Raw genomic sequence first — 17613 nt, forward strand, 5'->3', positions numbered from 1 at the left:
TTGAAGTTCTTTGTGTTGGTTGAATAGATGAATCTGAGATTGTGTGATGCATATCATATAATCATACCCAGGGATACTTGAGGTGAGATTGGCGTATCTAGGTGGCATTAGGGTTTTGGTTGATTTGTGTCTTAAGGTGTTATTCTAGGACTAACTCTATGATAGATTGAACGGAAAGAATAACTTCGTGTTATTTTACTACGGACTCTTGAATAGATCGATCAGAAAGGATAACTTTGAGGTGGTTTCGTACCCTACCATAATCTCTTCGTTTGTTCTCCGCTATTAGTGACTTTAGAGTGACTCTTTGTTGCATGTTGAGGGATAGTTATATGATCTAATTATGTTATTATTGTTGAGAGAACTTGCACTAATGAAAGTATGAACCCTAGGCCTTTTTTCAACTGTAACATCCCAAATTTTCAATTTGGAATGTTATACATTAGATCATCATGAATATCATATTTTATTTGCTTTGGGTTTTGATCCTAGAAAATTCTAAGCAACTCAAGGACCCACGGAGAGAGTTGGGGATTTCGTTATTTTCATATTTGAGTTTTTCTCAAATTTTGAGAATAGGATCATTTGATTTTATTTATTTTATCATCAATTATTTCTATTACAAAAATATGAGAGAGGGAATAAAATGACTTTCCCAAAATATAGAAATATTGAGGATTTAATAAAAAATCAAATAGTTTTATTTCGGAGTTTTTTTTTGTTGTTTTTATTTGAATTAGGAAAAATGCGTGTTTTTCAAAATTGCATTTAGGGCCCAAATAAATGTTCACTTTGTCGGGCTTGATTTTAGAAGTCCGGGAAAATTTATTTCGGGATTTTTGGAGTCCGTTTAGTATTTCTTTTTTTTTTCTTCCGAGCGAAAAAAAAACGGAACCGACTTTGGGCCGTACTCGGCCAGGACTCCGCCTGGCCGGGGCCTTTATAAGCCGGGGCAAGCCAGCCCGGAGGCCCAGCCGTCCCGAAACCCTAACCCTAGCTGCCACCGCCGCCGCCGCCCCGTCACCGATCCACCGGAGCCGCGCGTCGCCTGAGGTTCGCCGCACCTCGAAATCCGTGCCGTTTAAAAAAATTCCGTTCGTCGTTTTTCTTTTTTGTCGGATTTTTCCGTGGTTATTTTCTTTTCGCTCGTTTATCGGAATCAGGCGATTCAAGCGCCTGGAGTTTCGTCTCGAAACCCTCTATCCGAATAATCAACTTGAACAAGTTTTTGCTACTGTAAAATTTGACTTAGGTTCATATTACTAGAACGAAGTTGTTTTCTTTCGCCGTTTGACTTTCTTTGCTTCGTTCGATTTGATTCCTTTTGCCAACCGGAGTTCTTAAGTTGAACCTTCTGGTTAGATCTCTTATTTGAGTTTTACCTGTGCATTAGATGAGTACTTATTGTATGCTTGTTTGTTTGCCTGCGATAGAGTACCCGGAGTGCGCCGCCTGTTACTTCGAATCGTTAGGTTTCACGGATCATCAACAAGTCAAGTAACACTTTGATCATACCTTTTCTACAACCCAGTTTTTTTGCATTAGATCAATCTTCACACATTGCATGATTAGGATCTAATTAAACTGTGGGATGGGAAGTAGATGAGGTAGTACCTATTACCTGTTTATTATCAAACCTTTGGGAGTTACTTCTACGTTTGCTTATTATGCCATGCTATGCTAGTAGACGTGGATTGGGTGAGTGAAATCCATGAAAGATGTGAGATTGATAATTAATGGTTTATCTAAGGTGGCAACTTAAACACACATCTGGGTGGATTGAGGCACCTGGGTATTCCAGGACATGCCTGTTTTCTTTTGGACCGCCACCCAGGCTCAAAGGGATCATGAGATTTTTCAAACTAGAAACTTCCGTGTGCAGCCACAAGCCATTATGGGCTCTGGCATAGTTGATTAAGTCGTGCGAACTCTTACAGGGTAGACTAGCAGATGTAGGGGAAAGTAGGTGTACCGGTCTATCCATTGTAAGGTGCTAGCGCTTCTGAAAGACTGTGTCTCGGTCATCCGTTTCTCAAACACCATGTAGTGCGAGAAATCCAACGGAGGCGATCGAGTCTTGTGGGGAAAAGTGCGCAAACCTCTGCAGAGTGTAACAAACTAATCATGATTAGCCGTGTCCCCGGTTATGGACATCTTGAGTATCTAGTATCTGGATTATCATGTGAATCTCAACATGTTACTCTAAAATTAATGTTGTTGGGTTAATGATGATGCTTAATTGGGATTGAGAATGCTGTCAACCATTCTCAATGTTTAACAACCACCATGATAGTAATTAAATTTATTCCTTTGAAGTAGGGAAAAATTGGCTTTATGCAAAACTGTAACCATAGAGCTTTCCACCAGCCAAATATGCATATAGTATAGCTGTTGCATTCCATTACTCTCTATGTGTTACCTTGCCAGCATATTCCATGTGCTGACCCGTTTTCGGGCTGCAACGTTAATGTTGCAGACTTTTCAAACGACGATTAAGGAGTTTTTAGGTCGTGGTTCTATACTCAGTGATGCCGTTGGAGTTGATGGACTCACTTATCTTCCAAGCCTTCCGCTGTTATCGTAATTAGATGGCCTTAAGCCATATTTATTGTAATAAGTTCTCTTTTGAGACATTCGATGTAATAAGTGTGTGATTGCTACTCTGCTATAAATCCTCCAAGTACTGTGTGGTGTCAGCATTACTGATCCAGGGATGACACCGGAGCACAGAGATCAGACTGTTTGAGGTCTGGTCGCTACATCAACACATTGCAATACCATTTACGCTCACTTTTATCATTAGTTACCTTGCTGTTTTTATATTTTTCAGATTACAAAAACCTATATCTACCATCCATATTGCACTTGTATCACCATCTCTTCGCCGAACTAGTGCACCTATACAATTTACCATTGTATTGGGTGTGTTGGGGACACAAGAGACTCTTTGTTATTTGGTTGCAGGGTTGTTTGAGAGAGACCATCTTCATCCTACACCTCCCACGGATTGATAAATCTAGGTCATCCACTTGAGGGAAATTTTCTACTGTCCTACAAACCTCTGCACTTGGAGGCCCAACAACGTCTACAAGAAGAAGGTTGTGTAGTAGACATCACATACCTACCTATTATGGCATTTCCATAGCCATTCCGAGATATATTGCCATGCAACTTTCCACCGTTCTGTTTATTATGACACGCATCATCATTGTCATATTGCCTTGCATAATCATGTAGTTGACATCGTATTTGTGGCAAAGCCACCATGCTTAATTTTTCATACATGTCACTCTTGATTCATCGCAATCCCGGTACACCGCCGGAGGCATTCACATAGAGTGATATTTTGTTCTAAGTATCGAGTTGTACTTCTTGAGTTGTAAATAAATAAAAGTGTGATGATCATCATTAGAGCATTGTCCCATGTGAGGAAAGGATGATGGAGACTATGATTCCCCCCACAAGTCGGGATGAGACTCCGGACGAAAAAAAAGAGGCCATAAAAAAGAAGAAAATAAGGCCCAAATAAAAAAATAAAAAAAAATAAAAAAATGAGAGAAAAAGAGAGAAGGGACAATGTTACTATCCTTTTCCACACTTGTGCTTCAAAGTAGCACCATGATCTTCATGATAGAGAGTCTCTTATTTTTTTCACTTTCATATACTAGTGGGAATTTTTCATTATAGGACTTGGCTTGTATATTCCAATGATGGGCTTCCTTAAAATGCCCAAGGTCTTCGTGAGCAAGCAAGTTGGATGCACACCCACTTAGTTTCTTTTGATGAGATTTCATATATTTATAGATCTAGTGCATCCGTTGCATGGCAATCCCTACTCCTCGCATTGACATCAATTGATGGGCATCTCCATAGCCCATTGATTAGCCACGTCAATGTGAGACTTTCTTCCTTTTTGTCTTCTCACATAACCCCTATCATCATACTCTATTCCACCCATAGTGCTATGTCCATGGCTTGCGCTCATGTATTGCGTGAGGGTTGAAAAGGCTGAAGCGCGTTAAAAATATGAACCAATTGCTCGGCTTGTCATCGGGGTTGTGCATGATGGGAGCATTTTGTGTGACGAAAATGAAGCATGGCCAAACTATATGATTTTGTAGGGATAAGCTTTCTTTGGCTATGTTATTTTGATAAGACATAATTGCTTGGTTAGTATGCTTGAAGTATTACTATTTTTATGTCAATATTAAACTTTTGTCTTGAATCTTATGGATCTGAATATTCTTGCCACAATAAAGATAATTATGTTAGGTAGCATTCCACATCAAAAATTCCGTTTTATCATTTACCTACTCGAGGACGAGCAGGAATTAAGCTTGGGGATGCTTGATACGTCTCCAATGTATATATAATTTTTTATTGTTCCATGCTATTATATTATCAACCTTGGATGTTTTATATGCATTTATATGCTATTTTATATGATTTTTGGGACTAGCCTATTAACCTAGAGCCCAGTGCCAGTTTTCTGTTTTTCCTTGTTTTTGAGTATCGTAGAAAAGGACAACCAAATGGAGTCCAATTGACCTGAAACTTCATGGAGCTTATTTTTGGACCAGAAGAAGGATATGGAGTAAAAGAGTTGGGCCAGAAGAGTCCTGGGCTGCCCACGAGGGTGGGGGGCGCGCCCACCCCCCTGGGCGCGCCCCCCTACCTCGTGGACAGCCCAAAGACCCCCCCTACCTTGTTCCCGACTCCAACACCTCTTATATAACCCAAAACTTCCAGAAAATAACCTAGATCAGGAGTTCCGCCGCCAGAAGCCTTCGTAGCCACCGAAAACCAATCTAGACCCGTTCCAGCACCCTACCGGAGGGGGGGATCCCTCTCCGGTGGCCATCTTCATTATCCCGGCGCTCTCCATGACGAGGAGGGATTAGTTCACCCTCGGGGCTGAGGGTATGTACCAGTAGCTATGTGTTTGATCTCTCTCTCTCTCTTGTGTTCTTGAGGTGGCATGATCTTGATGTATCGTGAGCTTTGCTATTATAGTTGGATCTTATGATGTTTCTCCCCCTCTACTCTCTTGTAATGGATTGAGTTTTCCCTTTGAAGTTATCTTATCGGATTGAGTTTTAAGGATTTGAGAACACTTGATGTATGTCTTGCACGTGCTTATCTGTGGTGACAATGGGATATCATGTGATCCACTTGATGTATGTTTTGGTGATCAACTTGCGAGTTCCGTGACCTCATGAACTTATGCATAGGGGTTGGCACACGTTTTTGTCTTGACTCTACGGTAGAAAATTTTACTACGTACTCTTGAATAGATCGATCAGAAAGGATAACTTTGAGGTGGTTTCGTACCCTATAATAATCCCTTCGTTTGTTCTCCGCTATTAGTGACTTTGGATTGAATCTTTGTTGCATGTTGAGGGATAGTTATATGATCCAATTATGTTATTATTGTTGAGAGAACTTGCACTAGTGAAATTATGAACCCTAAGCCTTGTTTCCTAACATTGCAATACCATTTGTGCTCACTTTTATCATTAGTTACCTTGCTGTTTTTATATTTTCAGATTACAAAAACCTATATCTACCATCCATATTGCACTTGTATCACCATCTCTTCGCCGAACTAGTGCACCTATACAATTTACCATTGTATTGGGTGTGTTGGGGACACAGGAGACTCTTTGTTATTTGGTTGCATGATTGCTTGAGAGAGACCATCTTCATCCTACGCCTCCCATGGATTGGTAAACCTTAGGTCATCCACTTTGAGGGAAATTTGCTACTATCCTACAAACCTCTGCACTTGGAGGCCCAACAACGTCTACAAGAAGAAGGTTGTGTAGTAGGCATCATACACCTTCTATCACAGATCCGAAAGCAAGATATTTGTTGCTAAGAGTGAATACTTTCTAGAGAAGGAGTTTCTCTCAAAAGAAGCGAGTGGGAGGAAAGTAGAACTTGATGAGGTAATTGTACCTTCTCTCGAGTTGGAGAGTAGTTCATCACAGAAATCAGTTCCAGTGATGCCTACACCAATTAGTGAGGAAGTTAATGATGATGATCATGAAACCTCATATCAAGTTACTACCGAACCTCGTAGGTCAACCAGAGTATGGTCGGCACCAGAGTGGTACGGTAATCCTATTCTCGAAGTCATGTTACTAGACCATGATGAACCTGCGAACTATGAGGAAGCGATGATGAGCCCAGATTCCGCAAAATGGCTTGAGGCCATGAAATCGAAGATGGGATGCATGTATGAAGAACAAAGTGTGGACTTTGGTTGACTTGCCCGATGATCAGCAAGCCATTAAGAATAAATGGATCTTCAAGAGGAAGACGGACGCTGATAGTAGTGTTACTATCTACAAAGCTTGTCGAAAAGGGTTTTTCACAAGTTCAAGGTGTTGACTATGATGAGATTTTCTCACTCATAGCGATGCTTAAGTCTGTCCGAATCATGTTAGCAATTGCCACATTTTATGAAATCTGGCAAATGGATGTCAAAACTACATTCCTTAATGAATTTCGTAAAGAAGAGTTGTATATGACGCAACAAGAAGGTTTTTATCAATCCTAAAGGTGCTAACAAAGTGTGCAAGCTCCAGCGATCCATCTATGGACTGGTGCAAGCATTTCGGAGTTGGAATATACGCTTTGATGAGTTGATCAAAGCATATAGTTTTATACAAACTTGCGGTGAAGCCTATATTAACAAGAAAGTGAGTCGGAGCACTACAACCTGTCTGATAAGTATATGTGAATAACATATTGTTGATCGGAAATGATGTAGAATTTTCTAGAAAGCATAAAGGAGTGTTTGAAAGGAGTTTTTTCAAAAAAAGACCTCGGTGAAGCTACTTACATATTGAGCATCAAGATCTATAGATATATATCAAGACGCTTGACAAGTTTTTTCAATGAGTACATACCTTGACAAGTTTTTTGAAGTAGTTCAAAATGGAACAGTCAAAGAAGGAGTTCTTGCCTGTATTGCAAGGTGTGAAGTTGAGTAAAGACTCAAAACCCGGTCACGGTAGAAAATAGAAAGAGAATGAAAAAGCATTCCCTATGCCTCAGTCATAGGTTCTATAAAGTATGCTATGTTGTGTACCAGACCTATTGTGTACCTCACCATGAGTTTGGCAAGAGGGTACAATAGTGATCCAGGAGTGGATCACTAGACAGCGGTCAAAATTATCCTTAATTAGTGGAATAAGGACATGTTTCTCGGTTATGGAGGTGACAAAAAGTTCGTTGTAAACGGTTACGTCGATGCAAGCTTTGACACTGATCCAGATGACTCTAAGTCTCAATCTGGATACATATTGAAAGTGTGAGCAATTAGCTAGAGTAGCTCCGTACAGAGCATTGTAAGACATAGAAAATTTGCAATATACATACGGCTCTGAATGTGGCAGACCCGTTGACTAAACTTCTCTCACAAGCAAAACATGATCACACCTTAGTACTCTTTGGGTGTTAATCACATAGCGATGTGAACTAGATTATTGACTCTAGTAAACCCTTTTGGTGTTAGTCACATGGAGATGTGAACTAATCACATAAAGATGTGAACTATTGGTGTTAAATCACATGACGATGTGAACTAGATTATTGACTCTAGTGCAAGTGGGACACTGAAGGAAATATGCCCTAGAGGCAATAATAAAGTTGTTATTTATATTTCCTTATATCATGATAAATGTTTATTATTCATGCTAGAATTGTATTAACCGGAAACTTAGTACATGTGTGAATACATAGACAAAACAAAATGTCCCTAATATGCCTCTACTTGACTAGCTCGTTAATCAAAGATGGTTAAGTTTCCTGAACATAGACATGTGTTGTCATTTGATGAACGGGATCACATCATTAGAGAATGATGTGATGGACAAGACACATCCGTTAGCTTAGCATAATGATCGTTTAGTTTTATTGCTATTGCTTTCTTCATGACTTATACATATTCCTCTGACTATGAGATTATGCAACTCCCGAATACCGGAGGAACACTTTGTGTGCTATCAAACGTCACAATGTAACTGGGTGATTATAAAGATGCTCTACAGGTGCCTCCGATGGTGTTTGTTGAGTTGGCATAGATCGAGATTAGGATTTGTCACTCTGTGTATCGGAGAGGTATCTGTGGGCCCTCTCGATAATGCTCATCACTATAAGCCTTGCAAGCAATGTGACTAATGAGTTAGTTGCGGGATGATGCATTACAGAACGAGTAAAGAGACTTGCTAGTAACGAGATTGAACTAGGTATAATGATACCGACGATCGAATCTCGGGCAAGTAACATACCGATGACAAAGGGAATAACGTATGTTGTTATGCGGTTTGACCGATAAAGATCTTCATAGAATATGTATGAGCCAATATGAGCATCCAGGTTCTACTATTGGTTATTGACCGGAGATGTGTCTCAGTCATGTCTACATAGTTCTCGAACCCATAGGGTCCGCACGCTTAACGTTCAATGATGATTTATATTATGAGTTATGTGGTTTGATGAGCGAAGTTTGTTCGGAGTCCCGGATGAGATCACAGACATGACGAGGAGTCTCGAAAGGTAAAACTTTGTTTTTGCCACTCTAGTTTTTGCCCACTTTGTTTATGCCACTCTAGAATTTGACATCTCACTTTTGCCACTCTTAGCTTTTGACAATACATCACAAATGCCATTCCATGGCAAGAGCGATAATTTTTCATTTCACTTTTGCCGCTCTTAGCGTTTGACATGTATCACAATTGCCACTCTGAAAATTTTGCTTTTGTCACGGAATGGAAAAAGTGATATATTGTCAAAAGCTAAGAGTGGTGTGAAATGTCAAATTTTAGAGTGGCATAAGCAAAGTGGGCAAAAGCTAGAGTGGAAAAAACAAAGTTTTCCCGTCTTGAAATGGTCGAGAGGTAAAGATAAATATATTGGAAGGCTATATTCGGACATCGGAACGGTTCCGAGTGATTGGAGTATTTTTCGGAGTACCGGAGAGTTACGGGAATTCGCCGGGGGAAGTTAATGGGCCTTATTAGGCTTTAGTGGAGAGAGGGAAGAAGGGCCATGAGGTGGCGTGCGCCTCCCCCCTGCCCAAACCGAATTGGACAAGGGGTGGGGCGCCCCCCCCCCCTTTCCTTCTCCCTCTCCCTCCTTTCCTCCTTTCCTACTCCAAAAAGGAAAGGGAATCCTACTAGGACTTGGGAGTCCTAGTAGGACTCCCTACACTTGGCGCGCCTCTAGGAGGGCCGGCCTCTCTCCCTCCCTCCTTTATATATGTGGGCAGGGGGCACCCCAAAGGCACACCAAGTCTTCTCTTAGCCGTGTGCGGTGCCCCCCTCCACAGTTACACACCTCGGTCATATAGTCGTAGTGCTTAGGCTAAGCCCTGCGTCAGTAACTTCATCATCATCGTCGCCATGCCGTTGTGCTGACGCAACTCTCCCTCGTCCTCAACTGGATCAAGAGATCGAGGGGCGTCATCGAGCTGAACATGTGCTGAACGCGGAGGTGCCGTACGTTCGGTGCTTGGATCGGTTGAATCGCGAAGACGTTCGACTACATCAACCGAGTTACTAAATGCTTCCGCTTTCGGTCTACGAGGGTACGTGGACACACTCTCCACTCTCCCCTCTCGTGGCTATGCATCTCCAAGATAGATCTTGCGTGATCGTAGGAATTTTTTTGAAATACTGTGTTCCCCAACAGGAGAAACAGACACCCACCAGCCACATGTGTGCGAAGCACGTCGGTAGAACCAGTCTCATGAACACAGTCGTGTAATGTCGGTCCGAGCTGCTTCATCCAACAATACCGCCGAATCAAAGTAAGACGTTGGTGGTAAGCAGTATGACTATTATCGCCCACAACTCTTTGTGTTCTACTTGTGCATATAACATCTACGCATAGACCTAGCTCAGATGCCACTGTTGGGGAACGCAGTATTTCAAAAAAATTCCTATGATCACGCAAGATCTATCTAGGAGATGCACAACAACGAGAGGGGAGAGTGTGTCCGCGTACCCTCATAGATCGAAAGCGGAAGCGTTTAGTAACGCAGTTGATGTAGTCGAACGTCTTCACGATCCAACCGATCCAAGTATCGAACATACGTCACCTTCATGTTCTGAACACGTTCAACACGATGACGTCCCTCGAGCTCTTGATCCAGTTGAGGACGAGGGAGAGTTCCTCAGCACGACGGCGTGGTGACGGTGATGATGAAGTTACCGGCGCAGGGCTTCGCCTAAGCACTACGATGATATGACCGAGGTGGTAAACTATGGAGGGGGGCACCACACACGGCTAAAGATTGTCTGTTGTGCTTTGGGGTGCCCCTGCCCACGAATATAAAGGAGGGGGAGGAGGAGGCCGGCCTAAGGGGGGGGCGCCATAGGGGAGTCCAACTAGGATTCCCAATCCTAGTTGGAGTCCCCTTCCTTTTCCAAGAGGGAGAGAGAGGGAAGGAGGAAAGAGGGGGGCGCCGCCCCCTCCTAGTCCAATTCGGACCAGCCATGGGGCCAGGGGGCGCCACCCCTTGTGGCCCTTATCTCCTTTCCACTAAAGCCATTAAGGCCCACTACTTCCCCGGGGGGTTCTGGTAACCTCCCGGTACTCCGAAAAATACCCGAAACACTTCAGAACCATTTTGGTGTCCGAATATAACCTTCTAATATACCGATCTTTACCTCTCGACCATTTCGAGACTCCTCGTCATGTCCGTGATCTCATCCTCTCCGAACAAGCTTCGGTCATCAAACCACATAACTCATAATACAAATCTTCATCGAGTGTTAAGCGTGCGGACCCTACGGGTTCGAGAACTATGTAGACATGACCGAGACACATCTCCGGTCAATAACCAATAGCGGAACCTGGATGCTCATATTGGTTCCTACATATTATACGAAGGTCTTTATCGGTCAAACCGCAGAACAACATACGTTATTCCCTTTGTCATCGGTATGTTACTTGCCCGAGATTCGATCGTCGGTATCTTCATACCTCTAGTTCAATCTCGTTACCGACAAGTCTCTTTACTCATTCCCTAATGCATCATCACATCACTAACTCATTAGTTACATTGCTTGCAAGGCTCATAGTGATGTGCATTACCGAGAGGGCCCAAAGATATCTCTCCGATACATGAAGTGACAAATCATAATCTTGATCTATGCCAACTCAACAAACACCATCAGAGACACCTGTAGAACATCTTTATAATCACCCAGCTACGTTGTTACGTTTGATAGCATACAATGTGTTCCTTCGGTATTCGGGAGTTGCATAATCTCATAGTCAGAGGAACATGTATAAGTCATGATAAAAGCAATAGCAATAAAACTAAACGATCATTATGCTAAGCTAACAGATGGGTCTTGTCCATCACATCATTCTCTAATGATGTGATCCCGTTCATCAAATGACAACACATGTCTATGGTCAGGAAACTTAACCATCTTTGGTTAACGAGCTAGTCTAGTAGAGGTATACTAGGGACACTCTGTTTGTCTATGTATTCACACATGTACTAAGTTTCCGGTTAATACAATTTTAGCATGAATAATAAACATTTATCATGATATAAGGAAATATAAATAACAACTTTATTATTGCATCTAGGGCATATTTCCTTCAGCTCGACCTCCGTCGCATCCGCCAGCTCCTCCATGTCCCGCCGCCGTAACATGAGTTGCGACCGCCCGTCCCGTGCCAGTCCAGATCCAAAGCAGGGCGGGCGTGTCCCCTTCCCCTCCGGCGGTTGCACCGCCCTGGGCAGCATTGGGTCCTCGTGTTCACGGCTACCGTGCACATGCGCATCCCGAATTTGGAGGCAAGGCGGCCCGACGCGGGCGGCAGCGGGCGACGGCGATGGTGGTGCCTGGCTCTTCCCGCCAACGCGCATGGTCCGTCCCCGTCGACCCGGAGGAGGCCCTCCTCCGTTATGTCATGCAACGCTCCCTGACCACGGTAGGGACCGACGCACGGCGCCTCCGGCGCAAGAATGCGAAGGCTCTGAGCGCCACGCGAGGGAGAAGGACTCCGCCAAAAGGAGCACCAACGCCTCCTCCACTGCCTCTCCGGGTACATCCCCTTGTCGGAGGAGAGCAACACCACCACGAACGACGACAACGACAATCCTCCCGTTGCGGACGCCTACATGGAGGAGATGGACCGCCGCGTCGCCGACCGCAAGGGCAAGGGCTCGACCAGGAAGTGGCGAATTCCGGCCACCCCAAACTGCTATGTTCATATTTTTAGTTGTTTTTATAGCATATTTAGGTTGAATTTGAACTCCACCGCCCCTTCTGGATGAACTTTTTGGATGTTCGATGACTGAAATGTTATGTTCTACGTTTGTAATGTCGTCTACGTACTTGCATGTGTTTGTATGAAAAGGGCATAGGACATTTGAGGTTGTGGGGAGGGCAGAATGGCAACTGACCGGGCACTGCCAGCGGACGCGGCCGGACGCCCCCGTGAGTGTTTGGGAGCCACAATTTGCCAATCATGGTTGTAGATGCTATAAAGAACTTATATGGAGACTCATGTAACGTCCTACTCATGTAACACCAAACTTAAGATTGATATAGATTGTTTACCAATTGCAGACCTTACTTTTAATCTGCCACCTAAAATGCATTAAGAATTTTTTTTGAAAAAAAGATTGTGGGCACAAGGTTGAACAACAACTAGCAAGCAAGATCTCAGATAACAGTAGCAATTTTTGGTTCATCTATTTGTGGTATCATCATTGTTTTCTTTCATAAACACATAACAAGTGCATATGCTCACATACATGCACACACTCAACCTGTAAATGTATACACACACATTCTATCCCTATAGATGCCTTTGAGAGGCAGATCTAACAACTTTTAAGATTGACGAATGCACCATAAACATTAAACTCACTTTCTCTCATCCATGAAAATGAAAGCTCTTATTGAAAGGAAATGGAAACTTCGTTTGATCCGTGTCATCAGGGCGAAATTGTAAACGCTCATGGGGATATGAAATTATGGTCGTTGATGTCAAATCTAACGATCCAATCACACTCGACTGGACGTTTGCAATATTTTACAAAACATTGACGTAGAATAAAACCTGTTTGTCGGGATTGCAACAAGGCTCGTGTTGCAAAACGCCGAGCACGACATAACATTATTGTAAAGGCCCAACAACTCACATAAAGGATCCCACTTCTGTTTGCGGCTCTATCGAACAATGGTTCAGGCTTTTAGAATTATCATCCGTCCACCAGACACGTAGCCGGATAGTGGGCTTTTAGAATTATCATCGGACGGACAGTATCATGAACGATATGAAACCCACGTATTCCATGGTGCCTAGGAGATATATAAAATTAGGTAGTTTTTCAAAAAATAATTAAAATTAGGGTAGTTTTTCAAAAAATAATTAAAATTAGGGTAGTATTAGGGTAAGTTAATGTGAAATCTGACGGCGCAGGCACGCTCGACTGGACGTTTGCAAAGGAGACCCTGGAACAGAAAAGTATCCCGATCAGAGGGGCAAATCGTCAAGCGTAACATTCTGATTTCTGCTGCTGCTGCTGCTCCTCCTCCTCCTCGCACCTTCCACCCTTCGATACCACGTCTTCTCCTTCTCTACCTTTCTTCCCATCAAGAACCCAATCCAAACCTCAACTTCGAACAAAAATCCCAAGAGATTCCCCAAGAGGTTTCATTTTGCGTCAGATCAAACCCAGAATCCGCCACTACCCGCGGAGGTGAGATGATCCGGATCTTTGGTCGTATGTTAGCACCCTCTCCTAATCTGATCCCGCGGCCATTGTGTATTCGATTGCAGCAGTGAAGTAGAGCGGTGAGCAGCGAGGAGGGGCCATGGCGTCGTTGCCAGAGGAGGAGGAGGCCTTCGAGCACACGCTGCTGGTGGTGCGCGAGGTGTCGGTGTTCAAGATCCCGCCGCGCACCACCAGCGGCGGCTACAAGTGCGGCGAGTGGCTGCAGACGGACAAGATCTGGACGGGCCGCCTCCGCGTGGTGTCGTGCGGCGACCGCTGCGAGATCCGGCTCGAGGACCCGGGCTCCGGGGACCTCTTCGCCGCCTGCTTCGTGCTGCCGGGCCAGAGGGACAGCGCCGTCGAGACCGTGCTCGACTCGTCGCGCTACTTCGTGCTCCGCATCGAGGACGGCAGGGGGAAGCACGCCTTCGTCGGCCTGGGCTTCGGCGAGCGCAATGAGGCCTTCGACTTCAACGTCGCCCTGTCGGATCACGAGAAGTATGTCAAGAGAGAGCAAGACAAGGAGACCGGTGGCGAGGAGGCAGACGATAGCCAGATTGACATCCACCCGGCGGTGAATCGCCGGCTCAAGGTAACAGAAAAATGCCCAGCTTCTCTCTTTGCTATTGCTCAGCTATAGTGTAATCTGATTGATCAAAGGCTACATTTTCACTGCCAAATTAGTTGCTCCTTATCTGAAATATGTTCAGAATTTTTCATAAATGAATTGAAAATGTGTTCTGATACAAACTGTTTATCCAAGTAGGAAGTATCTAATATGCTGCTACAAAATGTCGACTTCTTTGTTCAAAATAATAAGGGCCAGTATAAAGTTACATAATGACCAAATGAACAATCACAGATATGTTACTAATTGCTTTGTATGACATTTGGTGATATAGCTTACTTGCCCACTTCATTATTGCTTTATCTCCCACTTAGAGCATCTCCAATAGATGATGTAGATGTAAAAATAACTGATTTTTACTTCACGAAGGCACAAAAACGGTGCTCCAATAGATGATGTAGATGCAAAAAAAAATGCTTGAGTTTTCTCCATGATGTAAAATAGGGCACCAAGTGATGCAAATTTGCATCATTTGGGCCGCTCGAGCAAAACGTGAGCAAAACGCGCGCAGCCCCAACTGCCACACGGAACGTTCCCGCCGCGTGCCCGCTCTCCACCCGACCACCGCCGCTGGCGATTTCGGTCGGCAAGGCTGCGGCTGCCACTCGTCCGTCCTCCTCTGAGTTTGCCGTGACCCCGCCTCCCCACCCCCGTTACCCCAGATAGCCGCCGGAGGTGTCGCCGTGCCGATTTGGATCCGCCACTGCGCAGAGTTTCGGCTGATTCGGCTGTTGGCCGGAGCGCCGACGCCTGTGATGGCTCCTGGAGCTCGTGGTCGTCGTCCGTCGTAGGTCTTCTAGCCGCCGGAGCTACCGCGGGCAGGTGCGCAACCGCCGCGACCAAGCCGAGCGGCCGCTGCTTCGGTCGGCATCGCGGGCGCCGCCTCGCCGAAATTACGGGCAGCCCCCTACTGGTACGCGTCAACGAGGCAGAGGAGAGGCTCTATGACTCGCTTGACTACCATCTTCGAATATTGATGATGATTTGTTTGAGATGATTTAGGATTTATTTGAGATGATTTAGGATTTATTTTGAGATGATTTATGATTTTAAGATGATTTAGGATTTATTGGAGATGATTTTGATGTTATTTGGTTGAAATGTGTATGAAATTGTGGAGCGGTTGTTGTGCAGCTGCCCTGTTTTATATCACTTATTGGAGCACTAGTACCCTATTTTACATCATCTGTTGGAGTTGGAGGTTTTTGGTGATGTAAATTTTACTCGAAGCACAATTTGGTGATGTATTTTACATCATCGATTGAAGATGCTCTTGATTGTCGGTTCACTTTGTGCATATATCATTGCATTCATGGTCCAGCAAAAGAACAATGATGGGTGTTGGTGGGCCGTCCTGACTAGGGAAGCAGGCAGACGTGTCCGCTCCCGTCCGCTCTCGTCCGCGCGGCCAAAATTGCACTAATCCTAATTACTTTAATAACCGTACTAGTTTTAATTATGGGTATGCGAACAGTCACGGCATGCGGACGCCGTCTGTGTGCATCCCTAGTCTTGACACGACCCACTTGCACACCGACTTAGGGTCTTGCTGAGGGATATATTAAGACCACATGAAGTGAAGGCAGCTATAGATGCAATGAATTTGGTTTTTAACATAACAGGTATGCCATGAAGATGAGAAAACATCGGACCAAACCACCGCATATAGGTGAGAATTACCCGGTTACTGGCTTAGCTGGCCAAAAATGGTGTCACAATTGTATGTAGCGATCTAGGTTCTACTGGATTAGAGTCTACACATGAATTGTTCATCCCATGTCCATTATCATTTTTCTCCATGTGTATGTAACTTCTGCTCATCTAGTAGTCCTAGATGGGTGAAGCTTTGATAGAGTTAGATTTCTGGTTATTATCACAAGGTTGATATTTGTGATATGATACACCACTTTTTTGGTCTATTATTTCTTATATGGATGCAAAAAATTGAAGCTGAGACACACTTTATCCAGTATTCTTGTAAGATGCATGCATGTTCTCTAATACTCCCTCCGTCCCAAAATAAGTGACTCAACTTTGCACTAAAGCTTGTACAAAGTTGAGTCACTTATTTTGGGACGGAGGGAGTAGTTTGTCTTTATAAGAGGTTAAGCCATCAGGGTAATGGGACTAATGCTTTTGCCTGATGCATGACCCCTATGGTTTTATATCTGTTCCTGACCTTTTGATGATGGTGTCCCTGCTGTTGTAGGAAGGTGAAACAATTAGGATAAACGTGAAAAACAAGCCATCAACTGGAAGTGGCATGCTTTCCTCTGCTGGCTTATCTGGTGGGGCCACTGAAAAACCTAAAGCAAGCATGCTCCTTGCACCACCGCCAGGTGCAACCGGGAAGCTTCGGTCTCCGCTCCCACCTCCCCCTAATGACTCTGCATCTGCAAGAATGAGTTCTGGACCCAATGCTGGAACCAGGGCCTCAAAAGAACCTACCAAGAAAAGCATCGACCCCTTTTCAGATATTTCTGCTCTAGAGGTGAGAATTAAATTTTGTTCTTCACTACAATCTCTACACTTCTTGCAATATATGATTGTAAGTGATACCCGCCCAGCTTCTCATTTTGCTCTGTCTTGTCTGGGTGGCTTACACATCTCCTCTCTTCTGGACTTCCATTATCTGTGGTATGCAGCGAAGCCTACCCTCATCGACCGAACTGGGACAAACAAAAAGCACCGGTGCCGGATGGGCAGCATTTTGACAACAGAATGCCATCTGTTGTGTCACAGACAAACTGTGTGACTGAAAAAGTATACAAAATTTCTACTCACTGGAGCCTGTACCCTATGAAATCACATGGTGAAAAATGACGATCTGCATCCACTTGGTACTTGAAAAATAAACCTTTGGGGAGGTGCTGTTATCTATCAAGGCATCAACCCGCATGGAATCAGGGAGCTCCGAAAGTCTGAATATTTTCCTGAATAGAAGTGTGGGTTTCCTTGTTTGTCATATTTGTGTTTGCCGGATCTCATATACTGATACAAGAATCATACTGACCTCCACATGTATTTCTGTCCTGAAAGATTCGAGAGTACTGTTTATGCGAAAAGCTTGTTTTATTCTATCATTTGCGAAGATTCGTTTGAGAACTAGAGCACGGTTATGTTTGTTCTCTGTGCTGATCTGATAATGGTTTTATAGCAACAACCACCATACAAACATCTGGAATAGCAACATTGAACAGTCGTGAAACCAAGAATGATTCTGAATATG

The 17613-nt window shown here is 43.9% G+C and overlaps 1 protein-coding gene across 2 annotated transcripts; it reads left to right on the forward strand.

The window, feature by feature from the left end:
• Positions 1-13506: 13506 nt before the first annotated feature.
• ABCI18 (non-intrinsic ABC protein 4) lies at positions 13507-17492 on the forward strand. 2 transcript variants are annotated; one of them, XM_048672187.2, is made up of 4 exons: positions 13507-13741; positions 13822-14348; positions 16594-16875; positions 17030-17492. In XM_048672187.2, exons 2-4 carry the CDS (start codon positions 13857-13859, stop codon positions 17096-17098), a joined length of 843 nt encoding a protein of 280 aa, XP_048528144.1. In that variant the 5' UTR covers positions 13507-13741; positions 13822-13856; the 3' UTR covers positions 17099-17492. The 2 variants fall into 2 exon arrangements, with proteins under 2 accessions (XP_048528144.1, XP_048528152.1); XM_048672195.2 differs by having other exon boundaries at positions 13825-14348.
• Positions 17493-17613: the final 121 nt, after the last annotated feature.

The sequence above is a fragment of the Triticum urartu genome, chromosome 1A (genome assembly GCF_056163025.1).
Source record: "Triticum urartu cultivar PI428250 chromosome 1A, HENAU_Tu73, whole genome shotgun sequence".
NCBI lineage: Eukaryota > Viridiplantae > Streptophyta > Magnoliopsida > Poales > Poaceae > Triticum > Triticum urartu.

Excerpts from the sequence above, each read along its gene's own strand:
- ABCI18 (XM_048672187.2), top strand. The coding sequence starts at position 13,857 with ATGGCGTCGTTGCCAGAGGAGGAGGAGGCCTTCGAGCACACGCTGCTG. Across the intron at positions 14,349-16,593 it reads CGGTGAATCGCCGGCTCAAG|GAAGGTGAAACAATTAGGAT; the intron begins GTAACAGAAAAA and ends CTGCTGTTGTAG. Across the intron at positions 16,876-17,029 it reads CAGATATTTCTGCTCTAGAG|CGAAGCCTACCCTCATCGAC; the intron begins GTGAGAATTAAA and ends TGTGGTATGCAG.